This window comes from Tenrec ecaudatus, chromosome 8, assembly GCF_050624435.1.
Source record: "Tenrec ecaudatus isolate mTenEca1 chromosome 8, mTenEca1.hap1, whole genome shotgun sequence".
NCBI lineage: Eukaryota > Metazoa > Chordata > Mammalia > Afrosoricida > Tenrecidae > Tenrec > Tenrec ecaudatus.
Window position 1 is genome coordinate 93,821,900 of NC_134537.1, and position 20,090 is coordinate 93,841,989.

The 20,090-nt window shown below is 41.5% G+C and overlaps 1 protein-coding gene across 5 annotated transcripts in view; it reads right to left on the bottom strand.

Moving 5' to 3' along the window:
* The window catches only part of PSD3 (pleckstrin and Sec7 domain containing 3), a 527,311-nt gene that overhangs the window by 25,727 nt on the left and 481,494 nt on the right, over positions 1–20,090 (bottom strand). For all 5 annotated transcript variants that reach the window (XM_075556571.1, XM_075556567.1, XM_075556568.1 and 2 more), the window contains 2 exons: positions 10,653–10,810; positions 7,968–8,112 (listed from right to left, as the gene is read on the bottom strand). In XM_075556571.1, the coding sequence (XP_075412686.1) occupies positions 7,968–8,112; positions 10,653–10,810 (303 nt within the window). The remainder of the gene's footprint in view (positions 1–7,967; positions 8,113–10,652; positions 10,811–20,090) is intronic.

The window sequence follows — 20,090 nt, forward strand, 5'->3', positions numbered from 1 at the left end:
GCTCTCTCCTTTTACCCACATTTCTATTGTTGATCCCCCTGGGGGGGGGTTGCTTTATATTAATCACTGTGATCAGTTGAAGTTTTATTTTAAAAGTCAGTGGCAGATACCATTAAAGATGTAATTTTTCCCTGTGTATATGGCACATCAGGGTGGAGGAAAACTTCTTACTTGTCAAATCCTAATCTCCTCTCAGGAGGACAGTTTGCCAAAGGACAAGGAGATGAGATAGAGGCACTTGGTTGGTGACAGGATCCACCCTGCAGTACCTCCAGGGTGAGCTAGCAAGCGAGGCTCCTGTCCTGATGCCAAGGGCACGGCTTTGGTCACTACCAATGTCCAGAAACCAGCTCTCCAGTCTTGTCCTCCCAACTCCTAGTCATGAACATCATTTGAACAACCCCTTCAAGACCAAAGGATCATTGGAAAAATAAGCTTTAAAACATTCTATTGTTCAAGGTATCTGCACCAAACTCGGTTTTGAACACTCTTCATAAACTGGCTCTGATTTCTTCTATGTTACTTTCTCTTCCAGGACCCCCAAACATGCCGTTTTTACTCTGGCTCATTCTTACTCCAAATTCCGATCAAATCCAGTGTTACCCCAGAGGTCACGAGCTCCTCCTTGCCTGCAACGCTTGAATCTATGTCGCACGATCATTACATATGCATGCTCTACAATAATACATAACAATATAGATCACACACTTGGTCCAGGGTGAGAATTTTGCCTGCCGTATTAGTGTATACATGTTTTGAAGGCAGAGTGTCCCATGACAGGGCTGAGCAGAGAGGCCTGCCCGGGGCCCAGTGTGTGGTCTGCAGACAGGACCGCCCGAGAGGGTGAGCCATCAGAAATGTTAGGTCAAGTATGACCAGAGCCTGAAGCAGGAAGCGTAGGTAGGTGGACCATGAAGGGTATTTAGCAAGCGAGACTGACAGAACTTTCGGAGATGGCTCCGAATGTCTGGTCCTCCCCTGGCCCTCACCCCTGCTTGTTGGGTCCAGCCACAGGATTCAAGTGGTGAGTGGGCGACTTCTATGGGAGAAGCGGGCCTGGGACTTCTGCTTTACAACAGTGTTGTCTATCACAAGACCTGGCCCGCAACACTCAGCATTAAGCACGTAGCCATCGGGTGAGAGTTCCCCAAGAAAACGGCCGGAATCAGGAGGCAGCCGGGCTAGGTCTGAGGAGGTGGTGACATCCCCAGGTGCAGGGCTGTGGCAGGAGGGAAAAGACCCGAGAGGCTCTTGTTGTAGGCAGCTACCGTTGCCTCGTGGGAAACCCCCAGGTGCAGCCTAAGTAGAACTGTGCTCGCCAGGGGGTTATGCTTCTAAGGCCTTTTGGAAACAGAGCACCAGGACTTTCTTCCGAGGCCCTTCTTGAGTTTCCAGCTAGCGGTGGAGTGCGGAAGTGTTTGTGTCACCTGGGGACACCGTTCCGTGGAGGGAGAGATGGCTCAACACACAGAGCCCCTGCGTATGATCTGCTGCCATCTGTGAGCCACTCACCACCTTAGTGTGGATATGAAACCTCTATGTTCCTGAGCCCCAGGCTGGGCCTGATCAACCTACCTAGCAGGACCGGAAATGCGTACTTTTCCCAGCTGTCCCTGTGCACATGGAAGCCTGAAGACAGCCGCTTTGGAGGGTGTCCAGTAACTCTTGAAGGGTAACCACGCCAGAAGGATTAGACATGCCCTCCAGGCACTGGCTCTGTCACTCCTCCACGTCATAGCATCCCTAAGGGATGCAGCAGAACCGCCTCACAGAACGATTCACAGGCTGTAATCGCCACAGAAGCAGACTGCTGCTGCTTCCTCCAGTGCAGCTAGCGGGTTCAAACCACCGATCCGTGGATGAGCAGCTCAATATGTAAACTACGGTGCCACCAGGCTCCCTCTGAGCGGCACCAGAGGCAAAACAAAACATGGACCGTGAATGTAATCTCCTCAACATAACAGAAAGAGAGCGATGCAGTGGCGCCACCCCGCCCCGGACAGACTAAGGATGGGAACTCCTCCCACACAGCTGCTCAGGGACTCTCTGACGACGTCTCTTTGATAATACTAGACATGCATCTGGCTGGCATTTGTGGTGGGCACATAATCTCGTGTCAACTTGAGACCATTATGAGTAGAGGGGTCGTGTTTAGCCTGTCAATCAGGTCACACCTTGAAGACAGCACTTGGAGGTGCGATGGAGATAAATAGCTCACTGGAGGCTAGACCCACACTCTGTGCTACACGTTCTTATTGACAAGACACATGGAGCGACACTGATGGAACCAGAGCCCTGGTGCTGGAGTAGCCACGTGGAGACCAACACAAGCGCTGAGAGGCTTCTACCACCACTGGATCCATAAGACTTTCCACCCACTGGCCTGTGATCTTCCATTGCATGTGTTGCGTGAGTCTGAAGAGGAACTTATAGATTGGTATCAGACATATGGGCTAATATCGGACTTAAGAGCTTGATCTGGTCGGGATGTTTTCTTAGTGTACAATTGCTCTTTGATATAAAGTTCTTGCGTACACACATAAGTCTCCCTGGATTTGTTTCTCTAGGCAACCTGGACTAACACAGTATTAGATTGATTCTTTATTACATCCCCTCTGCACGGATAACCAGGTTTAATAGGAAACATTTTGGATCAAAGACAGAAATAAAGAAAAACTAGCAAATGAAAGAATAATGGAAAATGTGTTTGGAAAGTACCAAAGAGTCTTTTCACCGATAGTTTAATATTTTGCTAACAATTCTCCCTCCCACTCTCCTCTGCAGAACATTCACATAGCTATGGAGTTGTGCGAATTAAATGAACCGGTGGCTCTGGCATTCAGGGCACTCACAGCCAGGGTGAGGCTCAGAGGTTCAGATTGTCCCTGGTGAAATGGATGATTACGACTTGAGAGGTAGTTGACAATTCAAACCAACCCAGAGGTGCCTCAGATTCAGGTAAATCAAAGATCATGAAAACCCAGCAGAACAGCTCTGCTCTGTGACCTGGGGTCACACCTTGAGCCAGTGGCAACTCAATGGCAACCGGCAACAAAGATCTCAGCAGGACTTTGACCCCACAGGGCAGGTGACAATGTCTGCAGAGGTCACACAACCTGGGGCTCCTGGCACCTAACGGGTTGATGCTAAAGAGGCTGCCACAGGGCCCACATTGCACGATAGCCTTGTCCAATTAAAATGGTAACACCCAGAAGGTCCACAGCACCACAGCTGAGGACTCCTGGTCTCAGCAATCCAGGCTAGTGTACCAGGTATTGGAGGGCGATTGGGCCTATCCAGCCATATATTTCAGGATTCCAACACAGACCCCACACCTCCATGAATCTTTACATGAAGTGGACCGTACCCCAAAGACCTGCATCAGGCTGTGTAAGACCAGCTCTCCCCTTGCTCTTTCTAACCTATACTTTATCATGAGCTCAGGCTTCCAATTTTTTCCTAAATTCATATTAGGCTCTCAAATGCAAAAACATCCTTTCATTTTTGGTAAACAACCATTAAACTTATGACCCGGGCAAAGAAATAAGACAGAGTTAGTGCTAGAAAGAAATGTAAAGACATTGTAGACAAGCTTCTCATCGTCTAGATGTAGAAAAGGGACACAGAGGCCAGACTTTTTATGGCGTTGTTTGTATTCCTTTTCAGAGAAACAAAATGCATGAAAGAGCTCAGGCATCTTGTCTTCTGTGTCATTTGAGGGCACTTCAGTTTGGTTACTGCTTTCTTATTTAAATCCTGAATGTACCACTTTGATGATACTAGATATGCATTTTCTTGGCATTTCTATGGTTTTAGGTCCAAAGTGAGGAAGATGTATTTAAAAATGTGTGTCCCATGGGGTTAGTTCCAGTTTAAGACATTTGTTTAAGATAGGTGCTTCTTGTCCTGTTACAAATGCTTGCTTGACTGGCCCCTTGCAAATGCTCATAGATCCATACACATTCATTTTCATGCTAAGGTGACTTAATGGTATATAGCTCATATAGACGGAGCCGCAGTATATATTTCAATTTATAGACAGAACCATAAACCCTATAGTGAGTCAAGAACCAGAAAGCCCTCCATGCTGCTCTAAGCTACACCGGACATTCAAGATAGCTTCCACTCATCTTCTCCATGGATTATGGTGTGATTACTAGAAAGAAAGGAAAACTAATGCAATTAAGATGAGGAAACAACCCGGACGGTGCTTTCTGCTCAGTTGTTTACATTCTCCCCTTTCTGGAAGGCCGCTCATGGCTTGTGCTGAAAGGAGGAAAATACAGCTGTTTACCTAAGTTCATATGAAGCACATGGAGAAGTCAGCCAATGTGCTTTCTTGTCACAAGAAAAAAGAACGATAAAACCTTCTCTCTTAAATAGAGGAAAGAACTGGGAGGCAAAGGACATGTATAGAGGTCTAAATACAGGCATGCACATACGTAAATATATTCATGTATAATGATCAGGAAAAAGATCTATGTACATATATTTATATGTTAAGTATTATGGTAGCAGATGGACATTGGATCTCCACTCAAGTACTCCCTCAATGCAAGAATACTTTATTCTCTTAAACTGACATTCCATGATGCTCACCTTCCCGACATGATCACTTAAGACACAGTGGGTGGCATAAGCAAATGTGGTGAAGAAAGCTGATGATGCCCGGCTATCAAAAGATATCGTGTCTAGGGTCTTAAAAGCTTGAAGATAAACAAGTGGTCATCTAGCTGAGAAGTAACAAAGTCCACATGGAAGAAGCACACCGGCCTTTGTGATCATGAGTTTTTATGGGATTATATATCAAGCATCAAAGACCCAGAACAAAAAAATCATTATCAATGTGAATGAGGAGGAGTACAGAGTGGAGAACCAAAGCCCATCTGTAGACAATTGGATATCCCCTTACAGATGGGTCAGAAGGAAGAGATGAGTCAGTCAGGGTTGCTGTATAGCACGGATGAAACATACAACTTTCCTCTACTTCTTTAATGCTCCTCCCTACCCCCAACCATGACCCCAATTATAGCTTGCAAATCTGGCTAGACGAGAGCATGTACATGGGTACAGATAAGAGCTGGAACCACAGGGAATCCAGGACAGATAAACCCCACAGGACCAGTAAAGAGAGTAGTGATACCAGGAGGTTAAGGGGGAAAGGAGGAAGCAATCACAATGATCTACAATTAACCCCCTCCTATGGGAATGGACAACAGAAAAGTGGGTGAAGGTAGACATTGGTCAGTGTTTAAGACATGAAAAAGAATTATAAATTATCAAGGGTTCATGAGGGTGGGAGGGTGGGGAAGGGGGGAAATGAGCTAATACCAAGGGCTCAAATAGAAAGAAAATATTTTGAAAATGATGATGGCAGCAATATGTACAAATGTGCTTGACACAATGGATGTATGTATGGATAGTGATAAGAGCTGTACGAGTCTCCAATAAAATGATTTTAAAAAATAATCTTCCCCTCTTTCACTTAAAATATTTACTTTGCCACTTTGCACAGTAAATTGAGCTAGCTTAGTCCTTTGTATTTAAGTGTTTCTACTGGTCTATGAACCACACAACAATAGCAATGCCTACACAGCAAGCAGTCACAGCACAGTAAGTTAAAACAAACCCTCAGACCACGTCTCCTCTCTTCCACTGTTTCTCTGACGTCATGGCAGGAGTTTCCCTCATTCCTTCCCTCTACTTTCTTTCATACGCTCAGCAAAGATGTCCAGTGTGGCTTCTGCTCCTGATATACCACTGAATCTGATCTCACCAGCATTACCCTATGGTCTTGTGGCACTTTTTCTGATCCATTTTACTTTATTTATTTTTGGTCATAATTTAATTAATTTATTTTTCTGGATGTATTGCTCCTTTCTCTTGTCACAACAAAAATCTCCCTGCTTTCCCCCAGCTAAAGTCATTATTAAAAAACAAAAAAACCCGAGTCTCTCCCATATTCGTATGATCACTGCTAAGCAACACTTGGAGGTGGGCAAGAGGCGAAATCCAGGAATGGACCCTGAGCAGCCACAGTAGGGACCTAGCAAGAGACGTGATGTCCTAATGGTAGGTCAGAGAAACGTGCATCTCCAGCTGCCCAGTCCCAGAAGACATGCCGTTTTCTCTCCCACCTCCGGCCAGCTGAACTATCCATTCTGTACCCTGAAGATCATTCCAGTACTTCTACTACTTCTTCTATTCGCCGCTTCTGAAACTAACAGTTACTTCTCTTTGGGATTACCAAACCAAACAATCAGTGCTGGCGAATCCACATTTACTCATACTGATCCTATATAGGGTTTTCCAAGGCAGTAAATCTACACAGGGGCGGACAGCCTCAGCACCCTCCTGTGGAGCAGCTGGTGGGCTTGAACCACCAACCTTGTGGTTAGTAGTCCCACACTTGCTCACTCGCACCACCAATCCTTCTGTATTACTGAAAGAACCTCCAAACTTTGCCCTTCTGCCTTTATGTGACCTTTTCCCAAAATTTTCTTCTCATTGTGAAACTAATTTTCAAAGCACACAGTGGAACACGTTACTTTCCTGCTTGCACTGTATCCTGAGCACGCTGGGGAATTGGCGAAGCACACAAGTGCCTACACAGGATGGACAGACACTTGCTTCCCTTCACCCAGGGACAGCCCTGGCTTTCCTCAACACTCTCAGCTCAAGACCTATCAGAGGCTTCTGTGTGGTTCCTGCGTTCCGTGTCCTCCGCTGGACCGCTGCGTTCTCTCCTCCCATGCCCGGCCTACTCGTGCCCATGCTGTTTGCTTCGCCCTGGGCACCACACTGCGCTTCCCAGGCCAGGCCCGATAGCCCTTCTCTTCACTCCCCCTCTTCCTCAACATACTCTTCCTGAACCACCAATCAAACGGCATTACAACTATTTACTTACTTGTACGTGACACTCTTTCAGAAAAGCTTCTGGACTTGGCTTACCTCTGCCTTTCCAGAACCTAAGACAGTCTCTGATGCACAGTAGGGACATGCTCCATGCTTGCGAAATACATATGTCCCGATGCCACTGATCCCAGAGATGTGCAAAGGGTCACTAAACACTAAGATATGGCTGATTACTGTCAGATGATCTATTTGCAGCAATAAGAAATTCAGATATTAAAATCACTTCCAAATACCTGAACTAGTCAGTGACGAGTGTCTACTGGCCAAACCCCAAAAGACCACTGCAGTGGACTTGACTGATTCACAACCCCTGCACACAGGTTGAAAATCGCCACCCCTGACTTGTGTGTCAGATGACTGACTTTGGTCCCTTCAGATACTCTCTAAACAGACAGACAAAAGCCTCATGGCTATTGAGCAGATTCCAACCCACCAGTGTCCTCAAAGCAGAGTTTTAAATTTGGGGGTCTGGAAATATCAATCTGGCATCAGAAGAGAAGCTGAACAGAGTTCTCATACACTTTGAATTAGCTGAGGAAACCCAGTAGAGTCCACTTAGCTCTGCACTGAGAGCCAGGGAATGCTCGGGCCCCCTCACTGTGAGCAGAGGAAACTTTGGGATACTTGTATCTTCCCAGTCCCCAATACAGGCAAGGGCAGGCAGGTGCTCAATAAATGGAACACATGAACTAGTGATCAAACAGCTTGTAACCAAGTCAGGATTTCTAACATTGGCCAGTCATTTAAAAAATATGAGCTGGTAGTTTACGGAAAAAAAGAAATCAAAACAGGTAACTTGATGGCTTGATTAGTATAGGAATAAACACTTAGAAACCAAATTCAATGAATGCGTCCTACCAACAGAATAACAACACTGCCAGCTTCCTCTAAGTAGACAACTCAATAGAGTGCATTTCGTGCCATTTAGACAATGCATTCCTCCAAGGAAGGCTCACTCTCTGCCCCAAACGCAAGTACTATTCAAATACAGATGTCCATAACAACCCTTGTTTGACAGAGCGTATTTCCCCGAGGTCAAAGCCATGGCTTACCTGTGACAATTTTGTTGTAGTGGCAGGCAGAAGTGGGCGGCTAAACTTCTTCTGAGAGCCAATGGCTGCTGGAAATGGTGGTGCAGAGAAGACCGCTGCCACACAGTTGATCTTGTTTATCCACCCTTGCATTTCCTCTGGGTTTCTAGGACAGACAGACAGACAGCTCTCTGTCAGGATATTTCTTTATCTCGGCATGTCACACCTTGCTCGTTTCTTACTACTGGGCTCAAAGGGCAGCACTTCATACTCTTTTTGAGAGAGAGATGGACGATTGATCCCTGATGCCACTTCCATTGGGATTAACATTTACATAGCTGTTGCCATGGTAACAAACAGTACCTGAACAGGTCATTCTATTAGGATATAAAAGGAAAGAAATGCGGCGGACAACAAACTTTATCAGGTATCTACTTTCTGTGTGCTACAAGGCCGCAGCCGTGGTAGGTGCCCGGGAGTCGGCTCTCATTTACAGCACCGGTGCATGCTTTTCATCTCGCCCAGCTTCTCCTGTTGTCTCCTCACTGTACAGACTGAATTAAGTATGGCGACAGCACGTACAACCCCAAATCATATTTTTCCTGAATTTAAACTACACAGTGCCCTGCCCTCCACCTCAGATTCTGCTCCAATGGCTGCCTCTTGGCGACTTATACGCTCTGCTCGTGAGTTAAGCGTTCTGGAGTTATCATTCTTAGCCAAGTGATCCACAACTTTTTATGATTCACACAGTCGGAATGCCCTCGCACGGGGAGGAAAAGACACGTACTATCTGATATTCTTTGTTTTTAGCCAAGATCCATCTGACACCCACAATGACATCCCTCATTCCTCATCTTCTCTGGAGTCCAGTTGAATTCTTGGCAGCAGTTCCATGCTGATGTACGGTTTCACTTATTTTTAAAAATTATCTCCAGCAAAATTTTACTCAAGGGTATTATGAATCCTCTTGATAAACAATATCTGCATCCCACTGATTTTCCCATCATCCGCCCCTGCATGTTTCTCTTCAGGAGCTCAGGTGGTTCGGTGTTTAGCATTTGGCTGCTGGTTCAAACCCATGAAATACTCCATTTATACGTCCCATAAAGATTACAGCGCAGTAAGTCCTACATGGACCTTCTTCGCTGTCCTACAGGGCCATCGGCGGTTCGAAAGGGCTTTCGGGAAGGGGGCTTGGATTTTGTTGATCTTGTTGATTTTATTCTTTTCTAACCTGATCTCTGATTCCATTATTTCAATTGACTGATTTCTCCATCACTTCTAGATGAAGTAATGAGATTTCCCTTTAATGATCACATCTAACCTTTCAGATGAAACAAACAAAACAAACAAACAAACCCAGGTAGTTGAGAAACAGAATGACTGAGAAGTTTTTCCATTTCATTGTGCCAGGGCATGGTGGATGAATGCTACCTGATGCGACGTTTGCCCTTATCTTATTTATTGGGTTCTAAAAAGTCAACCTTTCTCATGTCATGGTCTCAGTCCTCGGGGTGAAGTGCTCCCGCTGTAGTGAATCCCAGGCTAAGGCGGCATAGACACCATTTCACTGTGCACAGCCTGACTTGCCTTTCCCCTCCAGTATAATCACGGATTAATAGAGCCCCGCAAGGAGGGCAAGGAGAGGCAGACAGAAGCTTCCCAAGGAGACTCTATGTGCCAGATACCGTGTGAGGCACCTCATACATTCTATCTTATTTAATTCTTGCCAGAAACCTAAGAGGTAAATATCATTACCTCCACTCGTGAAAAACGGAGCTTCACAGAGATTAAGTCACACTGTAGGACACAGGGCTAGGGTGATAGTTAGCTTCGATATCAACTTGTCTGGGCCAGGATTCTCCCATGATACAGTCTAACATGGTGGGGTCAACTTGATGATGGATCTTCTGTGAAGCAGCCAAGCGGCTGTGGTAAGAAAGGGCTGAGTACCACCTCCTTACTGTGGTCCCAGCCTTGACACAGTTGAGGGAGGCTTCCTTCCGAGCGTGGCCGGCTCCTAGTGTAGCACAGTATAGCTAGTGTGGAAGCCAGCTCATTTCTATTGTTGGATCGGGATCCTGCACCTGGTTTGTTGACCTCCTTTCTATTGATTGCCAATCCCAGGAGCCATCCCGACCTAGGATTCATTCCCAGCTGATCCCGGGTTCTTTCAGTTCTGCATCTACAAGGCCATGGTATTTCTGCTTCAGCCCTCTGCTACACCAGTCAGGAGAAGCTTCCAGCTTACATCTGGCCCGGGAACTTGAACCAGAATGAACTTACCCACTTCTACAACTGTCTGAGCCATTCTGGATATAACTCTCTTTCTATAGACATGCACGTACAAGCATCACTAGCTTTGTGTCTCTAAGGGAACCCAGTCTAACGTAGCTAGGAAATGGTGCTTTGAATCCAGGCCCATTTTATTCACTGTGTGATAGAATCTGTCTACTAAAACCCTCGTGGTTTTATTGATGAGGAACTGGACATCTGATTAAAAACTACGGGGCTATTTTTTAGTAGACAAAATATGTGAACCCAGCATTCCTATGTCTATTTCTGGTCTTTGTATGCCCTTGTCTCCAAGGTGACCAGCTAGCAACTATGAAGCCAACTGAGACATACTGCCCCTGTAGGGCCTGATACTGTGACTTGCTCTACAAATTGAAAAAGAAAATTAAAAATAAAAAGATCACATACTGGGCTTGGAAAAGCAGGACCCTCCAGTCAGCAGTCTTGAGCTTGAGCACATTTGGCTTCTTCTCGTAGTCAGTGGCCTTGGACGCCAGTGCATGGTGCACACTGACAGCGTTTTTTAAGTCCTCCTCAGACAGGGCTTTTTCTGGTTTATACTCATCCTGTGGACAGAGCAGAGATAACAAAGACACAGTCATGATCAGGTTTCAACGTGCCTTTTTTCCATCTTAAATCCAAAAACAAGCCCGTGAAGATGCACGCAAAAAGTGCAATGGGTGGTAGAAAGAACTATTGACTATTTCATAAATGTCACAGAATAGCCTGTTGTTTGGGAGAAGGTCCAAGAAGTAGGAAACACATTTACTTAAAGGACATTTTTTTTTAAAGGCTGATATATAAAAATTATGGTCAATAGCAAAGTAATGTTCAAGACAAAAATAAAATCTATTACATTTCATTTGACAGTGATTTGAAGTGATGTTAGGTCCAACAGAATAATTGAGTTTCAAGATTAAATGGATTAAGCTTCCAGATACTCATCAACAGAATTGTATTGACAACAGAACTGAAACTGGTACTTTCTTTTGCAGTTGAACATTATCAAAAGAAAAATTGAACAGTAAAGTAAAATAATTAATCCAGCTCATCTGCAGAGAGGAAAAATAAGCTGAACAAATTAAAAAGTTTAACTCTATTATCATAAATTTGAAAACTAGGTAAAATTACACAAAAACATGTTGTATATAAATAGTATGCTGTATGGTATACCTCTAAATACAACTAAAAACCTCAGTAAACACAACTTAAACCAAAGCTGATTCTATTATTCCCAGCAGTTTCTCGGTCTATTAAAATTCAAATGACCTGAAAACCAACATAAATGCAGCAGATATAGATTACAACTTATGATAGATGTTATCCAATGTTTACAGTCCCTTCTCCTTTTCTTATGTTTTATCTAAACCAACAAACCAAACTAAGAAACCACACCTGTTACTAAAGAGTCAATTCCTATTCAGAGATCCAATATAAATGTAAATTATTTTATTGGGGGCTCTTACAGATATTACAACAACCCATAAATTACATCAAGCAATTTGTACATCAATTACATCAAGCAAACTTGTACATATGTTGCCATAATTTTCAAAACATTATATTTCTACTGTTCATCACTCTCGGTGTGTTTGTGAGTGAGTGGGTTATATATCCATCACTGCTGTCTTTCTCCCCCTTTAAGTCGGGAATCTTTATGAAAGTAGACTGCTGGCCTTTCAGTTAGCAGTGAAGCACTTACCACTACACCACACACACCATTAACACTAAAAGGTCAAATGTGTCTATTCTCTTATAATTTAGTTTTATATATTTTCTAATGAAAAAATGACAGTATTATATCTCCACAAACAATCTTTCTTCCATAAATCGTCATTGAAATGTACTACCATCACCAACACAAATAGTTAAGGAAAGAAAAAAACAACACTAAGCTGTTGCCTGAGCAAGCGCTTCGCTGTAGGCAGTAACCAATAATATAGAGATTGCCCAAACGTCAGTGATAAAATATCCATCCACCTTGGGGCTGAACAACAAGTCATATTTTTTTAAAATTAAGACTCAGAGGCTGAGAACTGATACCAATGATATAAATGTCTTCTATAGAAGTATGATGATGAAAGAGAATGAAAAGAAAATCTTAAAATACAATATATTTAATATATGTCTTATTCTATACTTTTCTACTAATGCATATTATTAAGTTACGGTTGGGGATCCTGTTTGTCTTTTTCACATGAGATTTTTCTCAGTGATTCAGTATTCCCAAGATTTATAAATTTCCTTTCAGGAAAGTTCTTATTAGAGTAAGAGTCTCAACTGGAGGCAGCCAGAGCATGAATTCCCTAAAGTTTTATGGTTACCTACAGTTTTGGGTATATCTCTTCCTCATCTAAACTAAACACTGAGCTTCCAAAATGTAATTTAAGGTAGATTAAAAGAAATTTTAATAATAAATGAGGTCCTAAAACCCAAAACACAAACTCCCTGCCATCCAAATGATTTAGACTTATAATGACCCTCTAGTATATAGAACTTTTCCTATGGGCTTTCAAGGCTGTAAATCTTTGACCAACTCTAAGCCCACTTTTGCACCAAAGGAATGAAGTAGAAGGGAAGAATAAAGGACCAGAACAAAAATTCCCTGCAACAAATTATATGCTAATTCTATTTCTACACTTTAAATCCCCAAAAACCCACTGCCAATGAGTTGATTCTTATAGACCTTGTGAGACACAGAACTCCCTCACAGTTTCCAAGGCTATGTATCTGTACAAAAGCAAACTGTCACATCTTTCTACCATAAATTAGCGAATGGACTCAAACCGCCTTTCAGTTAGGGGCTTAACACTTTGGCTACCAATGTTCTTTATTTTCAGGTACTGATCACTGACAGAGCTGATATTTGGATTTGCCTAGATTAGCAGGGAGTTTTTATGTTTACATTGTTTTACATGCTAGGTGTGTGATTTGGGCTCCAACCTGAATTCCTTCTCAGTTTGTTTCAGAAATAAAACTTCTACCAAAGTGATCAATAAGCAGCATTCTCATAAAGGGAGAAAATGTTGAACTTGCCAAGAATTTTATTTTATTTCAATCCATAATCAATGCTCATGAAAACAGAAGTCAGGAAGTTCTATGATGCACTTAATTGTGTAAATGCGCAGCAAAAGATCTTAATAAAGTGTTCAAAAGCAAAGATGCCGCTCTGAAGACTCAGGTGGGCATGATCCAAACTGTAGTACTTTAATGATCCCATCTGCGTGCAGAAGCTGAGAAAGTATATAAGGAAGAATGAAGAGCTGAATTATGGTGTTGGCAAAGAGTATTGCATACACTATGAACTGCCAGAACAACGAACCGATCTGTCTTAGAAGAAGTATAGCCAGTGTGTTCCTTAGAAAAAAAAAACTATAACAAGACTTTGCCTTCCTTACTTTGGACATACAATCAACTGGGACCACCTCTGGAGAAGGATGTCAAGAGCAGAAGGTCAGTGAAGAGAGAGCAAGACTGCTAAGGAAATGGGCTGGTACGGTGGCTAGGACAGTGGGCTCAGACACAGCATGGTGTACAACTGGGCACTTTTCCATCCTGCTTTGACAGGTCATCAAGTTAATGGTACCTAACAATGCAACAAAAATAATTTATTGTGGTTAATTTTTCTTGTTTTAATTTCCAAGGATAATAATTTAGTTATTGTGCTTTTCATGTCTTCTTTTAAAAAAACAAACAAACAAGAAAGGCAGCACAGGTTACAATGTATAACAGCTTGAGAATGAAAGGTATTTTTTCATTAATTTTTAAATAATTCGTAGTTATCTTTTTAATACCTTATGTCATTAGACTTATCAAGAAATATGTCCTAAAATGTAAAGTTCTAGAATTTTGGTGATACACCTTTATAACCTTCTAATATTAATGATTTTAGCCAGATGTTGTCTGTCTATACGTTTATTTTCCTTCCAAATTTGTTAAGGTTTATCTTGTGGCCAAGTATATGTTTAATTTTTGTTAATATTCCATGAACACACAAACCAAATGTTTTTCTTTAAGAAAAGGAAATGTAATCTGGTCAAATTTAGCACCTTTATTCCTCTATTCTCTTGGAATTTTTAAAAAAATCTTTTTTTCATGACAAACGTTTGTCCCTTTGAGGTAAGCATATTGATTTCTTCCACTATAATTGTATTTCAAGTTTTCCTTACATTACTAATGGTGATTTTTTTTTTGCTTTCAATGTTGCTCTGTTCTTTGGTGCACTTAAGATTATGATTGTTCTTTTTAACTAGGCTGTGTTAGGATAGACTAGAGAAAAACAAATTCATAGATACTATATGTGTATAAAAAAGAGCTTTCTATTGAGAGTAATTGTATATTAAGAAACCATCCCATCCCAGTCCAGATCAAGTCTTATATTAGCCCATGTGTCTGATACCTATCTATGAATTCCTCTTCAGATTCACATAACACATGCAATGATGCTGAATGCAGGAAGATTACAGGCCAGTGGGTAAAAAGTTTTGTGGCTCCAGTGGCAGTGGAAGCAACTCATCTCAGTGCTGGCAGGAGACTCCATGTGCCTCCTCTAGCTCTAGGGCTCTGGCTCCATCAGGGTAGCTCCATGTGTCTTGTCAATGGAAATATCTTGCAGGTAGAGTCCCGCCTCTAGTTAGCTACTTATTTCCATAGAACCTCCAAATGAGGTCATCAAGCTGAGACTTGATTGATAGGTTAAACTCTATCCCTTCACTCTTAATAGTCTCAAGTTGACACCAGATTATGTAACTATCACAGATCATCCCTTGTCACTTCAACACTTTCACACAACTCTTTAGTTATACATAATTTTTAAACAAACAATAAGAAAATCATATCTTTAACTAACAGGATAAAACTAAAATGCATACAATTAAAAATGTGCCACCCTCATTTAAATATAAGTTTCTATAAGTGAATAAAACAAAAATATGCTAAATTTATGTGAACACCCATACCATAATCCTATAAATATATTCCCCCATGTATAAAAGTTTGTAAGCCAACCATTTCTATTTTGCCCACTTACATCAACCCAGTACGCTGAGAAGACAATTATATTTTTTGATGTGAAAAATCTTCATTCTAATTAGAACCTTGTAAGTCCACATTCATAAATGAAATCAAATCAGGACAGGACGTCCGTAAAGTCAGCAGCAATATGCACCAATTTACAGATTCAAAAATCTTCTCTTCATCTGGTCAGGTTCTGGTCAACTCATTGTGGACTGCCTCACTTAGCCTCATCTATTGGCTGCCTTGCTTTTAGACCATAGGCCCCATCACATTTACTCAACAAGCCTAGTCACCTTGTGCTAGGTTATGTACTTCAGACCAGTCAACCCACTCTTGTGTTCTTCTCTAGTCCCTGTGAACCAGGTCTATTGGTGTCAGTGGACAGACTCAACTTGTTTATTGCTGCTGCATTTACCTCACTTCCAGATTTTTCCAGCCTCAAGCACAAACCACTAGTTCAAAATTTTTAAAATCCAAAAAGTTATTTTTTTTAATTTAAATTCAATCTGTCAGCAGTCCTCTAGGCAACAGTCTTTGCTTTCAACGGTCCTGAGAATTCCAGACACTGGGTAGGGCTTAGCTTTTCAGAGCTTTCTTTGCAGGCCTGTCCTAAACCTAGTTAAAGATCAAATTTTAATGGCTCAAGACAAGTGGGCTCACAAGCTCTCTATTTTCATACTTCCCAATAATCATTTCTTTTAATCGTTAATATCAACAAGCAGAAAAAATCAGTATAAACAAAGTAGAAAATCAGATACTACACTCAATTTTTAAAACAGTCTATTTCAATCCTTACCTAATGTATCTTAATCCTTATCTAAATTATTCTATTGATACAAAATATGGCCTTAGGCCTCTGGCTGCATTGCCTCAAACCAGGGCCAGGCCATCTGTCAGCCATTTTGACCTTCTGTCAGCTGTTTCACTAAGCAGCATGGTCTCTGAGAAATTCAAGCGCTGATTTCCATCCCTGACTTCAAAATGTATATTAATGTTCACTTTTGCCATTTCAAACAAAATAACCCCAAACAACAACCAAACCAGATAATCAAAATTTTAACTTCCCATATTCTTTCCAGAAAACAACCCAATAAACTGCATGGACATATCTGACCTCTGGCTAGCCAAAGAAGAACTACCATGAGACAGAGGTCAAGCAAGCATCCACTCTCCATCTTCATGATTTGTTTCTCTAGTGCCCTCTCCCAAGGTACCATAATGTGTTAGGCCAGGCAAACAAGAGAAACAAATCTAGGGAGCTTCATATGTGTGTAACAGAGAACTTTATACCCAAGAGCAATAGTATATTATTAAGAAAACATCTCAGCCCAGTTCAGATCAAGTCCGTGAATCTGATATTAGCCCATATGTCCAATATCAATGTATAGATTCTTCTTCAGATTTACACAACACATGCAATGATGCTGAATGCTGGAAGACCAAAGCCCAGCGGGTGGAAAGTCTTGGGCTCCGGTGGCCATGGCAGCGACTCATCTCAGTGCTGGCATGGGTCTCCACGTACCTCCTCCAGCTCCAGGGCTCTGGCTTCATCAGGGTATCTCCATGTGTCTTGTCATCAGGAATGTCTTGTAGGGAGTGTGGGTGTGTTCCACCTCCAGTGAGCTATTTATCTCTGTGGCGCCTTCAAATGAGGTCATCAAGCTGCATCCTGAATGACAGGCTAAACTCCAACCCTTCATTTTTAATAGTCTCAAGTTGACACCAGATTATGTAACTACCACGTATGTACCCTTTATTATTTTAAAACTATGTGTATTCTGTGTACTGTTTAGAAGCAGAAGGAAATGTTACAGACTCATCAATATGCTGTATTTCTCTACCCCTTACCCACATCAATACAACTTTTAAAACATTTTAACTTTGCTTTTTTCTTTTTCCTATGAATTATAAATTGTTAAAATTATTCAGTATGGCTAGCTCTAATAATCTCATGTATTATGTATTCTATATTTCAAGAAACCTTATTTTACATTTACATTATCTTTCAGATTTGACTAGCTCCACGTATGAGCGAGCACCCCTGTCCCCCCAATAAAAAATTGGAAAATGTTTTCAAAGCTATGTATTCAATTTTTTTTGCAAAACAACTTTATCACCTTCAACTCTCCATTACACTTAAAACATTTGCCAAATCTGCGATTCCATTCTTGGAAACATTTTAAAACTCATCTGTTTGTATGGCTGACAGCACCTCCCTCGTTTTTTGGGTTTTTTTTTTTCCGTAATCTCTTCCAAGTCATCAACTCGCTGTCCTTTCACGTCCCTCTTCATTCGTGGAAACAAAAAGAAGTTGCATGGAGCAAGAGAGGTCTGCTGCTTTCTGTGACTAACTGGTGCACTGAGATGGCTGCATGAGCAGGTGCACTGCTGTGGTGACAAAACCAGTCTGCTGTCTGCCATAATCAGCCCTTTATTGGCGCACACTGTTAAGCAATCTTTTCAGAACCTCTAAATACTCTTGTAAAGTTTTATTAACAGTCTGACCTGGTGGAACAAACTACAAATGCACTATGAGCTGACACTTTCATCCGTTCAGGAAGCTGACAGACATCCAGAATGAGGTTTGCCATTAATTGACATTTCACCTCTTGGAAATGAGAAAATCACTCATACATTTGAGTTTCTCCTAATTCACTGTCCTTGTTAGCAGTATTCAACATCACAACAGTTTCTGTGGCATTTTTCACTGCCACAAACAATTTCACAGCCACACACTGTTCTCTTAAATCGGCCATCACAAAAACAAGGTTCAAGTGAAAATGTTTCTACAAAAAAATTCGCTGGGAGCACTAAAAATGCGGTGGTTCAATGTTTGCTTAGTGGGGAAAAATGCATACTAAAATGCGGACTCTGCTCAGAGAAAAATGCATACTCTTCCCAGTGGAGTTTTCCTATTTTTGAGGGAGTAGGATTACCCCCTCATATCACTGCTCATCTGCTTTCTATTTTGTTTTCATCCTAAAGTATGTGTTTGCCCCCCCCCCTTTATGTATTTTCCTGAAACGGCCTTTGCTTCTTATTTTTAAATGCCTCAAAGTCAGTTCAAGTTGATAATTACTATTATTAGCTGCCCATGAAGCAAGTAAAGGCAACTGCAATGAGTTTATGTAGAGTAGGATCGGGTTCAATCGTTTCATGGTGAGGGGCATTTACACAATATTGAAGGATTTAGAAATAGCATTGCTCTGTCCAAACATAGCGGTGTCCCACCCTTTTCAGAGGTTGTGCTGCTTTGGCTGTCTGTAGCTTTCCGCTACCCTGCTAACACTTTAACCTCATGCGCTGGGCTTTTTGAGGGGGTTACTATAACCCTTCTGAGCCCCCTATTTCAGGACTTCAACCCATAGTTCTTTCCATTCTAGTTACCATGATGAATCACCTAAATTGTAAAAAGTCACGTCTGTTCTTGTTTTGCATCATTGCCCAGGACAGGGCCAGTTCAAAGCTCTGCTTTGAAGAGCAAGTAGTACTTGTCTCTCAAATTGGATGTTTGCAACCTGGGAATGCCTAGTTTCAAGTCCCTCCTGTATCATGATGTCTATACAAACCGCAATGGGTGACTACGAAGCAGAAGGCCAATTGATAGCAGTTAATACGGTAGTAATTATACCTTCACGCTAAGAGCCTTTCCTGTACCTTCTGAGTATATTCTTGCTGCTGTTGCTTTCAATTAAATCTAATTTTTAAGGATGCCATTCTTAGACCATTCTAAAGAAATAGGAGTTTTCAAAAATACAACATTGTAGTCCTAAGTGAAAACTAACAGTAATTATTAGCTTGCAATAACCACATGAGAGTTTTTTGAAGAGAAGTTTAGCCCAAGGTAGGTTCCAAAACCTTGACACACTGCTAGTTTATATTATATTGAAAAGAAAATAAGCCTCTTCTTTTCTAAAGATGACAATATTATAAAAATCAAAGGCCACAGAAAAACTTTAAAACAGTTTCAGTATTTTGAAGTCAAGTCCACAAACATCAACAAAACCAAAGTACAGTGGAAACATGAGGATTGAAAATTGAATTCAAAATTGACTATCTATTGGAGATTATGCTGACATTTTAAAGTTTTCTTCACTACTGAAAATAGAAGGTGATACTTACATGGTGAAAGTGGGGGGAAGAAAAGAGGGGAGCATTATGGCAATCAAACCATTTCAGCCCTAAGACTATTTGCCGTGCAAACTGAATGTGAAGCAGCAAGATAAATTCAACCAAGACATTTTCCATAAGAAAAGAAAATGCTCCATGACAACTAATTACTATCCATTTTCTCCAACAAACGAAGGGCGAAATGACACCTAAAAATATTACTCTTCCATGTGTACACGGCAATCTACATCTTCTATCTAGCGCGAGTCATCAGAGCACGCTACCATCCGGATAAGCACCAAGAGCCTGATTTACAACGACATCTATTGTGGGTTCATTTAGAGTATGAAATGAAATTCTTTCTATTTTTCAAGAAGCTTGCTCTCCATCGTCAAGTTGGATCCTAACACACTCACACAAAAATCACCTACAGATACAAAAGTAAGTAGCACCAAGTCTGAAAACTGGTACAGGTGAATACAAAGTTCATTTGGAAGTGTGCAAACCGCCATGAAAATTCATCAATGCCATTTAAGTAACACTCATAATTCCAGTTTTTAAAGTGTTATTCACTTCATGTCTTACTAAAAAGGTAAAATTTTTCTAACTAAAATAACTTGGAGCAAATGTGAAATAGCCTTGATTTTCTGTGCTAGAATACAAACTGGAAAACTGAGAGCAAGTTCTTGCTTGAAGTTAAAAGGCTATTAAGAAAAACAT